Raw genomic sequence first — 13,983 nt, 5'->3', positions numbered from 1 at the left:
TTTGTACTCTTTAGATATAATTTTAAGAGTTTAATTAACGTTCATGTGCCATTTGCTATGAATAACAAGAGGCCGACATTAATATGATGTACAAAGAACCGTAATGATTAATAAGGTACGATGTTTAAAGGTGCATCTACACGAAGGTGTAGCGGTTGTGACATGCCCGAATGAACAATCCCAATGCAAGAGGTTATCTGACCCCTCGGGAACCTAAGGGCACCCTAATCTTAACAACAGGCCATAAGAAATCTGAGGGTGCTAGTCTCGGCTGACCGATTTCCAGGCATGAGCAATGAACCCTCAGAATCCTAAATGTTGCTTCAGTATGGCACTCCTAGCCCAGGCAATAACACTGAACCTTAAGAATCCTAAAGGTGCTTTAAGTCTGACTCCAAACCTTGGGCCATAACATAAATCCCTCTTGTGCGTCATTTACTCAAGGCTGAATGTCACGTGCAGCAGCCACATTCGTCGTGTAGCACATGAGACACAAATTATGTTTCCACAAACTTTTTCTTTGAGCAAAGGTGCAGCCAGATCTGGACTAGAACCAGTCTAGAACCAAACCACGATCACAAAAAGATCACAACGCCAAAGCTGTAACTGGACTAAAACCAGATTGAAACATGAGGCACTGCTAGAGCTGGGCTGCATTCGAAGTCAGAGCAAGAGCCACAATTGGAACCGGAGGTGGATAATGGACAGAGCAGAAATTGGACAGAATTTAAAGATGGAGTCACAACGAGCTTAAAACAAGACAAAGACAACAGGAGCGAGATCACAACTGGAACTGGAGTTAAAGGAGCCTCCATATCAGTCCACCATCTCAGCACCTCTCATCTTGCCCATCGCAACCCAGAGACTGACCCATACATAAGAAAATGTGCACATGATAGGTTAGGGGAAGGGTTTTTAGAGACATGAAATTACCAGTACAGTACTAGTTAGTGGGAGATTATCTACTTGGTTAGGTGTAGGGCTACATTTGATTGGCTAGTGTGTTCCACAAATTGATTTCCCCTCCTTCATAGTGTAATGTTTGGCTTTTCAGTTGTGGGATTGCTTTTTCTTTTCTGGTGTTAACCTTTGCAGAGTAATTTGGGTGAGTTTATAAAGCTGGATGTTAGGTTCTTGATAAAAAGAAAAGTTTATATTAGGATTGTGCCACTTTTCTGTGGAGAATGGGCTACATTCAGAAGCTCCTCGCAAACGTGATGCCAGGTTCAAGAGAAAAAAGTGGGCGTGCAAGCCTGTCCGAGGCCAACAGAGCACATCGAGTAGTTTGACGTGTATTCACACACCCTGTTGCTTGTGCGCCGGTATAAACCTCACCACAAGTTGTGGCCAGCCCACAGGCCATGGGTTGCACACTCCCAGGTAGATTCTGCAGAGATCCTAAGACCGCTTGTAATGTTGGGGCCTCAATGCAGCATTGGCACTGGGAAGGGTCTAGCCAAATTGGAAATGGTCATGGAAATAGGGCAAGGGAAGGCAGCATCGTCGGCCTTGGCTCAGTTTGATTTTGCGCAGCAGAAGTTTACTTTGAGTAGTTTGAGTTACACACGGGAGAGGTGTTGCTGGAGTCGGCTCCTAAATCAGACGCTAAGGCAGAGGCACAGAACCGCAGTGCCATGATGCATGGGAAAGAAACAAAGCCTATTTGAGAAAACCACCTGTGTGGGGAGAAAAAACGATTAATCTCGCTTACAAAGTTGCAAAAAAAATCATCAAGGTGCCGTATTGTTCAGAAAACGTGTTCTAAGCGGTTTGTATAATTTACTTAAAAAGGTGTTACTCGTGTTGCAGTGAACGTTTCTCTGAACAATGAGTGGTGTCAGGTGCTTTGCCTGATTAAATGAAATAAATGTAATGGTTTTATGTTGCAGGCTCATAGATAGGTTTATGGCCAAGGTTGTCACCAGTTCTGGGAATAGGGCAAAGGTGGCAGTTGTGATTATGGTTAAATGAATGCTTGAATTATACTCATGCGAAAATTTTACTTAAGGTTTAGAATTCCTCTTAAGGTTTAGGGTTATACGTCTAAATGTGGTTAGTGTAATAGGGCTAGGAATGTGGCTATTCGTGTTAAAGATAGGATTGGTTAGAATTGTGAACAGGACCTGTGTTTACGTTAGAATCTGAACCGAAGGAGAGTTGTGCGTGTTGCGATGGTAGAGCTAGTGTTCATTGTAGAGCAAGACAGATAGTTGGGGTAAGGTTTGTGGTTAGTGCTGGGGACATAAAAGGAACACGCAACACGTTGTGTGTGTCCAGCAGCTTCGATCTTCGTGTAACATCACTGCTTGTGCGCGGTTTCCGCGAGAGAAGCACACATGCCACCATGGCTTCGCTTCCCATCAGGAGGTCCTCTCGCCCACCTAAAGGAGCCGATAAACTGGAATTGGGAAAGTGAGTTTTCAGAACCTAACAGATGAAAAAAAAATTCAATTGCGACTAAATGTTCTTTAGTTAACGGTTTGCATTCCCACTGACAAGTATTAACATGTGAAAGTTTACCCGTTTGACCTCAATGTCATGGTAACAGTTACTCTATAAAATTTTAGTGTTGAATTTGTAAACTTGAAACTTGACTACAGTGGCACTAGACAGCTGAAGGCGTGCTTCAATTGGTGATGATGATACTGACGATATGATCATCAAATCAACACTTTTCCTCTTCATTTTACGTGGAGCTTGTGGCCGTAGCCGAAATCGGACCGTGGGCCATCTAACCGTGAACCGGCACGGGACGCAGAAGCGGTGGGTAAACTCCACCAAGCAGCGTGCGGTTTATCGGCCCACCGATGAACTCGAGTCTTCTACTGATGACGGGGGGGGGGGTGGGGGTTGGAACGCGCGGAGCTGAGGAGCTGGGAGGAATTCAACCCCCTCAACTCACTTGAGCAAACAGCATTTTGTCATGGTGCAATTAACAATATCATCATAGCCTCTACGTGGAGACAATTTGTACGCTTCACATCACTGTTAATATTTACGATTATATCTGTACATGTTATCTCAGGTGAAAAAAAACACACATAATTTATATACGAGCGGGATTATGTTTTCTTTGACCGATAGTTAATTGTGATTGAGCAATTAGCTGATTACCAAAAAGCTCGGTTAAAATAAAACAAAAACAGTGGTCTCCGCAGCGTGCAGTTTTACGAGAGAAGAAACACTAAATGAAGTCACTGTGCAATTGAATCGAAATGAGCCCTGTGGATCAGGTCAAACTCTCTCACTTAATCGATCTCCGAGATCAGATTATGATCTCAGAGATCGGACCTTGAGAACTGTGAGTCACAGTTCATTCTCCCAGCGATTTCATTTGTCGATTAAATACATTCCATTTCCGTCTACTTTTGACCAACTTAGTTTTTTGTCCAATTTTGCAAAAAAAAAAAAATTCTGTTAGCCTAAATGAGCATATCATTGCATATATTACCGAAAATGGTACATAATCGATTCTTACACACACGATTCAATGCAATTATAATGAGCACACAAATCAATTTGAATGCCGAGTAAAAAGCTCGAATAAGAAGTTGATATTCCAGATCAAAGATATCTAATCGGACCAGTCTCCAAAAGCCAATCAATGTTGCATAATTGGACTTGCCTTCTGAACTCGATGAATGTTGGTTGGTCAGCAGGAGAGCATTGGCAAGGCAGTTGCACAGCGCAGATTATAAGAGACAGATTTGCATTCCGGGATCTGGAGCAACTTCGGAGATTCTCAGGAAATTCATTCGGAATATAGAGCACGTTGCAGAATCTTGAGTAATTTACAGGATTCAAAACAACAATCGGAATCTGAAAGAACTTCTCGGATCTGAAAATACTTATGGTATAACGGCATACGGAGAAAAAAAATTCCAGGGTACAGCGCAACTTCCAACAAGGAGATTAACATTTGGTATCTAGAGAATCGTCCGTCTCAAAGGCTATGATCACTAACAGAGAAACGTACAAAGTTTTGCAACAAACCTAACATTCATTACATCCCACCATTCACAATACAACGATCAACCCTTTTCACACTTTCTGCTGCGGTCCCACCCCCTGCCTCAAGACAATGCTACACAGTCCTATCCTACGACCTTGGCATGAAGGGAATGTTGGACAGGACTTCACCAACACTGGAATGAAATGGAGGCCAAACTGAAGCCCTGATTCATTCAAGTTCCTATATTCATCTCCTAACTCTGCCTTTTACATTCTGACCCCCCTCCCCCCGTATACAATCTCCTCTCACTCGTCACCCCTTCTCTAGCTTACCCAATGCCTGAGTAGAACTTCTAAACCGCTAGGCTGGCAGCGAAGGGATCGGCAACACCGGGGCTTCCGCGGCCTGGCGTTTTGCCATCACCGGACTCTCCCTGCCCTGGCGACACGGCCCGGCCATCCCCGGGAAACCTCACGGTGTCGACGGCAGTGGTCGGGGATGGCGAGGGGCACTCGGGGATGGCACGGCCCGTCTTGGCGGACCGCACGCGCTCCATGAGGCTGCCAGGCGCAGGCGTTTCCTCAAAGAACGACACGAGCGCCGCCTCCGTCAGTGACGACGCCAGGAACTGCTCGAAGCTCACGGCCCACTCACGGTCGGGGCGCCCGCGAGCCGGCGACCGCCGCGGCGGCGTCGGCGCTGCCGCCGTTGCCGCCAACGACGATGAAGCGCCTGCAGCTGCAGGAGCGGCTAGAGGAGGGCAGGAACCGCCGGCCGCAGCCTCCCCCCCACCGTTACCGCTGGACCGGCGCGAGCCCTCGGCAGTAGGTGCCACCAGCACGACGGCGCCGTCGTCAGAGGAGCAGCCGTCGTCCGAGCAGGGGATGGAGCCGGCGCTCACGACAGAGTAGGACGACACCGACGTGTCGTCCTTGGAGTTGAACTCGTCGTCCGACACAACGAGGTTGTTGAGCGACGCGCGGTCGCGCTCGTCCTTGCGCGGCATCGACGGAGCCTCTTCCTGGCCGCCCCCAATCGCAACGTCCGACGCCGAGGCCACTTCCTCCGCCATTTCGTCCACCATCCGGTCGATGCTGTCATCTGTGCTGTTCGCCGTGAGGTTTATCGCGGCGGCGGCATTTCCGGAGGAGGCAGCGTTGCCGGCGGTGGCTGCGTTGCCGGCGGTGCGGTTGCGGTGCTGGCTGAAGCGTTTGCCGACCTCGCCGAGCTCCAGCAGCAGGCTGGCCACCGTGGCGATGGAGTGGTAGAGCTGCTGTTCGTGCGGATGCTCCGCAAACAGTGAGTACAGGGTCTTGCACAGCAGGATGAACTGCTCCTGTGGTTGGGTGGGGATGTTAAGGCGGCCAAGAAGGTGAGAGGAGTGAATGTTTGTGATTGTGTGTACTAGTACGCGCGCGCATGTGTGTGCGTCACTCTTAAAGTGTGGTTCCCCGTGCACCTGTTAAGGCTGGGATTTTCAGAACAATTCGTTTATTTTTGCATCCGAAAATTTGGATATATCTTAACCCGATTTGCAAGATTTTCAGATTAATAAGAAAATCGGAAACGCATTCCTAATTTGTACATGGACCCGAACACCTGAATACACGTGGAGAGGAATTGTTAAAATTCACACTTGCTATTCAATTCACAGATTAATTTTTGCCATGCATACAACGTATATGTATTGAAAATAATATATGTTTACCTGCAGGTTGTTGACACGCGTATCGTGCGCAGAATAATCGACGTGTACAGTCGCTGCACCGTTGCATGCCTGACAGACACACACGCTGCAGGCGACAACGCACCTGGTTCATCTTGGGCAAGTCCTTGATGCTCTCCTTCTTGAGCTCTGTCTCCTGGGCCCACTTGCGCAGGTAGTAGCGGTAGTCCCTGGCCTCCGCTCCGCCTGTGTCGGCGAGTGCACGTTAGGCGGAGGCCGGCATGCGGCCTCGCACAAAGGAATGGCAATGGCGACGATGATGATGACAAGGGTGATATGACAATAATGATGAAGAACATGATGATAAAAAAGATGATGACTTTCAAAGATTATGATGATGCTGAGCATGATAAAGGTAATGATGAAGCTAATGATGAGGATGATGAGGACTATGAGGATGATGAGGACTATGATGATGATGCACCTTTGTCTATGCGTTTGTTGTCCACACTCAAGGAGCCCTCAGTCAACTCTGCCAGGTGAGCGTCGTCCACGTCGCTCACCATCCCTGGGGCGCGGGCATCCGCGTACATGGTACACGGACACGCGGGTACATGGATACATGGGGGAGACAGACACGCGGGTACACAGACACGCGGGTACACAGACATATAAACAAACGGAGATGCAGACGCGCGAGTACACGGATGGGTGAATATTCAGACGACACAGAGGTCCATAGGTAGTCAGACACACGGATAGACAAACACGCAGGTAAACGGGCATGCAGGTACACGGGCACGAGAACATGAGTGTACACGAGTACACGAACACATAGGTACACGACCACATGAACACAAGGGCAGGCAAGTACACAAGTATATCGCATACACAAGCACACAGGTATACGCACATACATACAGACATAGACACACAGACACAGGCATTAGGCAAGGGTATGCAGCTACATACATGTACAGATACAGACACAGGTACAAACACATACAAGGACAAATGCACAAATGTACAAATGCACATTGGTCGGTGGATACACATGTATGCAGGTACTCAAACGGGTGGATAGGCGGGTGCATTGCACACATAGGGGTGACACCAATGGGGACACGCAACAATTAACAGGTACATTTACACACACGCATGCACACAGTGAGATATAAACGATTCTACCAAAGTGACAGACTAGCGTCTTACACGGAATCGGAGCACGTGAAGAGGCATTCGCATAGAGCCCAAGGAGTGTGTTACCGGGTGCTCTATGCTTGTGTGTACATGCACGGACAGACACGCGCGCACACACACAGATCAACAGCAATAGCAGCAACAGCAGCAAGCGAGTGAACCGATTTAAGCGAGGTACGGGTAAGCATCAGGGTGACTCAGAAGTTCATCCGGATAGAATTCAGAAGTAACTACGGAGCAGCGATTAAGTTATCCAGAGCATTTAGCAAGTGCCAAGGGCAAGTTATTGGTTTCATCAAAAGCAAGTTATCTGGTTCAGTGTACACTGCCATCTGGTTCAGTCAGAGCCAATTGTCTGGTTCAGGAGAAACTGCAATCTGGTAAGACAGCCAATCATTTGGTCCAGCAAAACCTTCCATTAAGTTCACTAGAGGTGCTCATACGTGACTTTACCGAAAAAAACAAAGAGTATTAATCCTTGCAGTCACGAAAACTTAAAATCTAGAATTGATGCTCATCTGGTTCAGTTGGAGCTAATAATCCGGTTCAGTGGGATCTGTCATTTGATTGACTCGAGACGGTCGCCCGATCAATGAAGAGAGTGTCATTTGATTAACATATGTTTAGTCGAAGGTCATCTATTGTAGCTGGTTACCTGGTTAATAGCTGCCAACTGGTTCAGTAAGAGCCGTAATTTTGTTCCATATAACCCATTATCTGGTTCATTAACAGCCAGTTACCTGGTTTTATAACAGCTGGTCGGCATGACCTCTCAACAGCCTCGGTGCTCCTTGGTTAGGGCATTACGTTAGTGAGTTAGTGAGCTGTACCCACTCAAGCGTTAGTGTTTCATTAGGTGGTCGTCTCGCGGAGGTTATCACGCGGCAGCTGGGGTTGGGCGGAGGGTGCTCAGTGTCGGCTGGAGGGGATCAAGGGTTGCTGGGATGAGGGGGGTTAAGGGAGGGGTGAGGAACCTTTTCCTTAGCGAGGGTTCCATGGGACTTTCAAATACCATTGCCGGGCCACACATCGGTTGACACTAAACATTGATCAGGCTAGGACTGTATGCACTGTGTTCTTAGCATGACCAGAAAAACAACAGACAACGAGTGACTGAGCGCACTAAAATCAGACACACGGTGTCGCCAGATTGAAAATATTCCCCTCTAGTACCCCGATTAGTGCCGCTAAGATGCCTCCAAGTGATGGATAAATATTGTTTGTGGGCCGTTTCAAAGTGGTAGACCTCACGCGAAGTGAGGTCGTGAGCCCTCGTGGGACGCAGGTTCCCCACCCCTGGGTTAGGGTCAGGGGTCAGGTACGGGGCGGGTGGGCCCAGTGTCAGGTGACGTGGAGGGGGGGGGGAGTTTGTGGGGTACGGGCGTGCGGTGGCGGCTGCGTTACCACGAGAGTGCCACAGTGCCCTGTGCTCGGGGGTGTTAATGTCGAGGTCGCTGTAAGCGTCGCCTGCCCGCTTGGGCACTCCCACTGGGCGTGCGGGGAAAATGGGGTAAGGCGGCAGCGGATGGGGGGGGAGGGAGGGGGTGCGGGGGGAAGGGAGAGAGAGACGAGAGTAAGACAGGGCAATAGACAGGAAGCGAAGAAGAGAGGAAGAGGAGGGAGGAGAGCAGCACAGTCAGGGATTGCGGATCGGGAAAAGAAGAAATGGAAAGGCAGAAAAAGGGATTCGTCTTTAAGAGAGAAGTTGAGATGGCGTGTAGGAAGGAGTGGGAAAGAGAACAGAAACAAGGGAGAGACAAGGCAGGAAATTTCACAAAGGAGGACGGATAAAGGAAGAGGCAAGCAATAGTGAAGCGACAAGAGTGCGACAAAGACGCATGCACTCAGAAGAAGGGGACCAAGAGGAAGAGAGAGCAGCAGAGAGAGAGAGACAGGAAGGCACACATGCTTATGGGAAAAAAACGGTGCACAATTCTGTTAGCGTGAAAGCTAGCATGCAGCAGCACACTACAGCACAACTCGGCTCGATACAGCACATGCCACGCCACAAAAATAATATTGAATCTTTATATAGCGTAATTTGCGCAAATGCATCACACATCGCTGCACAATCTGCAAACATAGAGCAGCATAGATTACGATGTTTTCGGCTAATTAATGAGTATTCATTGCATGCCACAGCTGAGCACCGTACAGCACAACACACACCGGTGCACGGTACCTTACACTGCAACAGGACAGCACAATAGCAATGAGAGCAGCAAGTGATGGGAAGGACACGTCGCTAGAAGGGACAATTGCCGATGGTCGTAACAAACGATGGAGTGACGGCCAAAGGAGGGAATGCAACCGAGAGGATGTCCACCGAGGAGATGGGAGCGATCAATGCCGCTCATGTGCTGGTGGTGCTAAACGGATTTTAACATCGCAGAACCGTAAGAGATGGCGATGGCTTGCTGAGCCCTTCATCCAACAATGGATTGGCTGATGGACGTCGATGATGTGTTACACGCAAAGGCTGCCTTTCTTAACCTGGCTAGATTGTGTTGGACTAGGCGCTGTCATCGAGAGACTATTAATACCTGTACTGTAGTCGTGGTGTAGGTCGCAGTGGTAAATGTATGGGAGAAGCACACTGGGTGTTGAGCGTAACCAGGCAATGGCTCAATAATAACCCTTACTTAGGGCCAATGTGATACTGTCGGCTACTGGAAGTCTGTGAGTGGGTATAGCTCACTGATGAGCTCAAACGAGAGGTCACTATTATCAGCATTATCACATGATTTTGAACCAACAAGATCCTTCAGATCCTCTGGTTCCGATCTTTTAGTCGTCCCAATGGCCAGGACCAAAACTCACGGAGAAGCGGCCTTTAGTGTGCATGGTCCTCGCCTGTGGAACAGCCTGTCAGGGGATCTGAGGGCTTTGCAATCATTAAGCAATTTTAAGTTAAATCTAAAAACGTACCTTTTTAAACTTGCTTTTACTTAAGATTCTTTTATAGTGTTTTTTTAATATGCCTTCGATAGAAATTTATTATGATGAAATTTTGTTTGTATGGAAATTTATATTATTGTTCTTGCACTTTAGTGTTTTAACAATGTTTTATTATATCTGTACAGCACTATGAATTGCATCTTTTGCACAAAATAGTGCTATAGAAATAAAGGCTTTATTGAATGATTGACCAACACCAACACCACCACAAAGACCACCACAAAGACCACCACAACTGTCACCACCACAATCACCATTACAATGACCACCGCCACCCACCACAAAGACCACACCAACTACCCACGACTGTCAGCTTCACAAAGGCCACCACAACCACCGCAACAACCACCACCACAGGGACCAAGTGCTGTCACCGCTACCCCTCCAGGACCATGTTAAGTCACCTTTGTCTCCCTCGTGCTGATGTTTGTACACTATTAATATATACATTTATGGCTGAGTTGACCCAGAAGAGGCCCAGAACAGGTGTGGAAATCATGTTCCACTTCTGAGCATGGCGGAGAATAGTTATTAGCACACGATGTGCTAATCCACAGGTCGGCAACCAAAATACCAAGAGCCATTTTTTCGAATTCTGTATAAAACTCACTATTTCAAGAGCCGCAATGCACGTGAATATAAGACGGTCCATAATGAATAAGGTCATGAAGCAGTCCTTGAAGAGCCGCATGCGGCTCCGGAACCCCAGGATGCCAACCCCTATGCTAATCCTTGTACCACTGATCTACAGACACGCGTAAAACTAACTATACACACAAAAAACCATAACAATGACACAACACACACACACACAGCCATATACACAACCACACACACATAGACCCTTCCGGCCCCACCGCGAGCAGGCCGACGCTCCTACCGTGCTGTGGGGTGCATGGCGTGATGTCCTCATAGAAGAATCGCGTGGCTTCCAGCGCTGACTCTGTCTCCTCGTGCTCCGAGGGACTGAGAGCTGCACAACAAAGACAAAGATCCCACATGTAGCATTCACAGATTTTTGTGGCGAGTTAAACTACAAGTTTTTAAAATACTTTTATTTTACCAAGTAAGGCCCACTGAGCTATAAAGCTATTTTTCGGCCTAATAAAGTGGCTTATCAAGTGGAAATTTATACCAACCAAATACACGTAATGCAAGTTGATTCGAAATGTGGAGGGAAAAACCGGAGTACCTGGAGAAAAATCAACACGACCACGACAGAGAGACGCAGACTCCAAATATACAGCAGGCGTCATCAGGGTTGGGATCGAACGCACAACCTCCTGTATACCATGTGAGGTATTTAACATCTCGCCAAAGCAAATGCTGTTAGCGAGCACCTACAAAGGTTGGCTCGGCACAGCACACGAGGGTATAGGTGGCCAGCACTACGATTGGCGATGTTTACACACCGCACCAGGTACTCAGCTGAGGCCCAGTACGCAGTTCAGATAATCACCACTGAAGTTGGCCATGAGCTAGAATCCAACGCGGGTTGCCAGGTTCGTAGTGCAGCGAGTTACTTACTGCGCCACCGCTCCCCACACATATACATACATATACACATCGCAACGTGTACATGTATCCACTAACAAATGTTCAGACACACTGGCAAAAGTTTACTGTATAAACAAACATTACCAAGTACAAACCAATGTTACCTGGAGGAAGATGCAACTTGTAGAGGAGTTTCAGCTTCTCGGTCAGGTCTCCATGGTACATTATCCCTGTTGAAAACACACACACGCAGGCTTTTATCTGTGTTACAGTTTGCGGTAGTACAGTGGTGAGCGGTAGTGCCATGGTGAGTGCACTGCGCGATGGAAACGGTGACCCGAGTTCAATTCCCGCTCACGACCAAAAACAGTGGCGAATAAAAAAAACGGTATTGGGCCTCGCCTAGCCTAGACAAAAGCTGCCGGACATGATGTCGGCCACAAACCCCACCGTGTGCTGTGCGCCTGCCTTCATTAGTGCTCGCAAAAAGCACTTGCCCCAACAGTCGTCAAAAGTCTATACGGGGGATCCTTGGTCTTTGTTGCTGTATGCAAACATCTATTCCAAGATTCGTTCACGTTGGGTTCCCCTCGTCGTCGCCGTCACCGCGGCGGCGAGCGTCTCACCGAGCGCGCTCACGAACTCCTTGAAGTTGATGAGGCCGTCGCGGTTGGTGTCGAGCAGGCGAAAGAGGCGCGGCGCGAGTGGCGGGGGGTGCGGCCCCCGCACCCACGGCGACAGCGCTGTGAGCAGTGAGTGGAGCTGCGCCGCATCCACACGGTACTGCTCTAGGTAGGGCAGGCTCGGGTCGTGCCGCTCGCTGACTGGCACCGCCGTGCTCCCGCTGTCGCCATCGCCGCCGCCGGCGCCAGCGCCGCCGCCAGCGCCAGCGCCGGCAGCGGCGGCGCTTCCCCAGTAACAGCTGCGCAGGTGCTCCCACTGCGGAGGCACAGGAGTGGGGGAATGGGGGGACCGCAGGGGGAAGCAGCAGCATAGAGGGCTGAGCAGCTGTACAATGATTCAAGTAATTCTCCACCAGTGGAGTGTAATGGCTACCGCTGAGAGAAAGCAGGTGAAGCTGACCGTGTCCAGAGTGTGATCTAGTGATGTACTTGGTGCGAGGGGTGTGGTGCATGGGATGTAGTGAGGGGTACACAGTGTCCAGAGCGTGGTGTAATAATGTACTTGGTATGAGGGGTGTTGTGTGGTGAGTGGTGGATGATGTGAGTGGTGTGGTGCGGTATGGTGATCGGCACAGTCAAGTGCAATGGTCCCACCTTGAAGAGCACAAAGAGTTCCTCTAGCTCTTCCAGAGTGAACTGAGTCTCAGTCATGATGGAGCGAACCTGACACAAAGATACAGACAAAGCTAAGAAGACCATACAGTTTGCACAGACTCTTGGGGCAAGTGCTGTTAGTCAGCAACTATGATGGTCTACATGGCGCAGAATGTCTGGTCGCATTTCTTTCCACAAGGTTGATGTTCAAGGTCCTCATTTAAGGCGGAGTACATTGCGGGGATCACAAAAAAGATCTCCAAAATCTAGAATAAACACAAGATCCAGGTCCGATTCAACACATTACATAAAATCCGTGATCTGGTTCCGTCTGTAAAAGATGTGATTCCGGACATACAGTAACCTGGCGTCTACAAACTAAGTTGCCTCTGTGGTAGTAGTTACATTGGAGAAACCAAACGACATGCCTCGAACCGCATCCGTGAACACAAAGCAGACCTAAAACACGGTAGGACCAACACCTCAGCCGTGGCAGATCGCTGTTATAATTCAGTTGGCTCACATGACATTGACTTCTCCAAGACAGAGGTTCTCTGCAAGCCATCTGGCTACCATGAGATTCGTTCATGAGGCTATCCACATATACAAACACAGTGACAATTTCAACAGAGAAGATGGATTCTGGCTTAGCAATCATTGGAAGGATTTGATCAACCATTTTGGGTCTTAATTGATTGTTCACGCTTACGGTGGCTTTCAGACGGCATCCATTATTTTCGTCTCCCCTCTCCTTTTCCGAACATAGATGGACTCGTCCATCTGAATAACTGCCAAATTGCTCTCCGTGGTGCGAACGTTAAAAAAAAACGCCACTTTTTCAAAATGTTCTTGCTGTGGTTTTCACACCTGATGATGATTGCTTGTGTTGCAGTCGAAACTTCGTGAGAATTTGAATGTTTTGTATTATTTTATTGTTTCCCTTCTATGTGACTTTACTGAAAGAACCAAGAATATGAATCCCTGCAGTCACGAAAGCTTTAAATCAAAAGGGGTACAGTAGCTAAAAAAGGTTGAGAGCCACTGCTGTAGTGCCATCTCTTGGCCACCTCGCACCCCACGCCTACGACATCCGGCATTCCCAGGCTGTCTTGCATCCAAATATTAACCAGTAACAGCATCTTCCAAGTGTCTGTTTCGTTTCTAAGATGTGATGGGATCAAGTACATTGAGGGTGATTGAATAATAATCGGCAAATTATGATTAATGCTATAATTTTAAGAACTCTAATCGCTCTTGGGTTTGGTCAATGATGAGTGAGATGCTTGTGGTGGTGAGGTTGTTTGTGGGTCTTACAACGTTTCTCTTGGTGGTGTCCTCGAGGGTCTGGATGACTCTCAGACGTTGCCTGAACCTCATCTGCTCTATCACCTCAGCCCGGATGCAGCCGAACCTCTGCAGGCCACACCACACAG

The 13,983-nt window shown here is 48.4% G+C and overlaps 1 protein-coding gene across 2 annotated transcripts in view; it reads right to left on the bottom strand.

Moving 5' to 3' along the window:
* The window catches only part of LOC116955790 (TBC1 domain family member 9-like), a 33,889-nt gene continuing 19,906 nt past the window's right edge, over positions 1-13,983 (bottom strand). The window contains exons 16-24 of one of the 2 annotated variants that reach the window (XM_032977119.2): positions 13,865-13,963; positions 12,551-12,619; positions 11,900-12,212; positions 11,438-11,503; positions 10,657-10,749; positions 8,223-8,306; positions 6,103-6,186; positions 5,764-5,864; positions 1-5,288 (exon numbers count right to left, since the gene is read on the bottom strand). In XM_032977119.2, the coding sequence (XP_032833010.2) occupies positions 4,305-5,288; positions 5,764-5,864; positions 6,103-6,186; positions 8,223-8,306; positions 10,657-10,749; positions 11,438-11,503; positions 11,900-12,212; positions 12,551-12,619; positions 13,865-13,963 (1,893 nt within the window). In that variant the 3' untranslated portion in view covers positions 1-4,304. The remainder of the gene's footprint in view (positions 5,289-5,763; positions 5,865-6,102; positions 6,187-8,222; positions 8,307-10,656; positions 10,750-11,437; positions 11,504-11,899; positions 12,213-12,550; positions 12,620-13,864; positions 13,964-13,983) is intronic. The other variant, XM_032977126.2, reaches the window with a different exon arrangement.

Source organism: Petromyzon marinus, chromosome 3 (assembly GCF_048934315.1).
Source record: "Petromyzon marinus isolate PM22_M1 ecotype Great Lakes invasive population chromosome 3, UKy_Petmar_22M1.pri1.0, whole genome shotgun sequence".
Taxonomy (NCBI): Eukaryota; Metazoa; Chordata; class Hyperoartia; order Petromyzontiformes; family Petromyzontidae; genus Petromyzon; species Petromyzon marinus.
The sequence above is the reverse complement of the archived record's forward strand: the minus strand, read 5'-3'. Positions and strand labels throughout refer to the sequence as shown.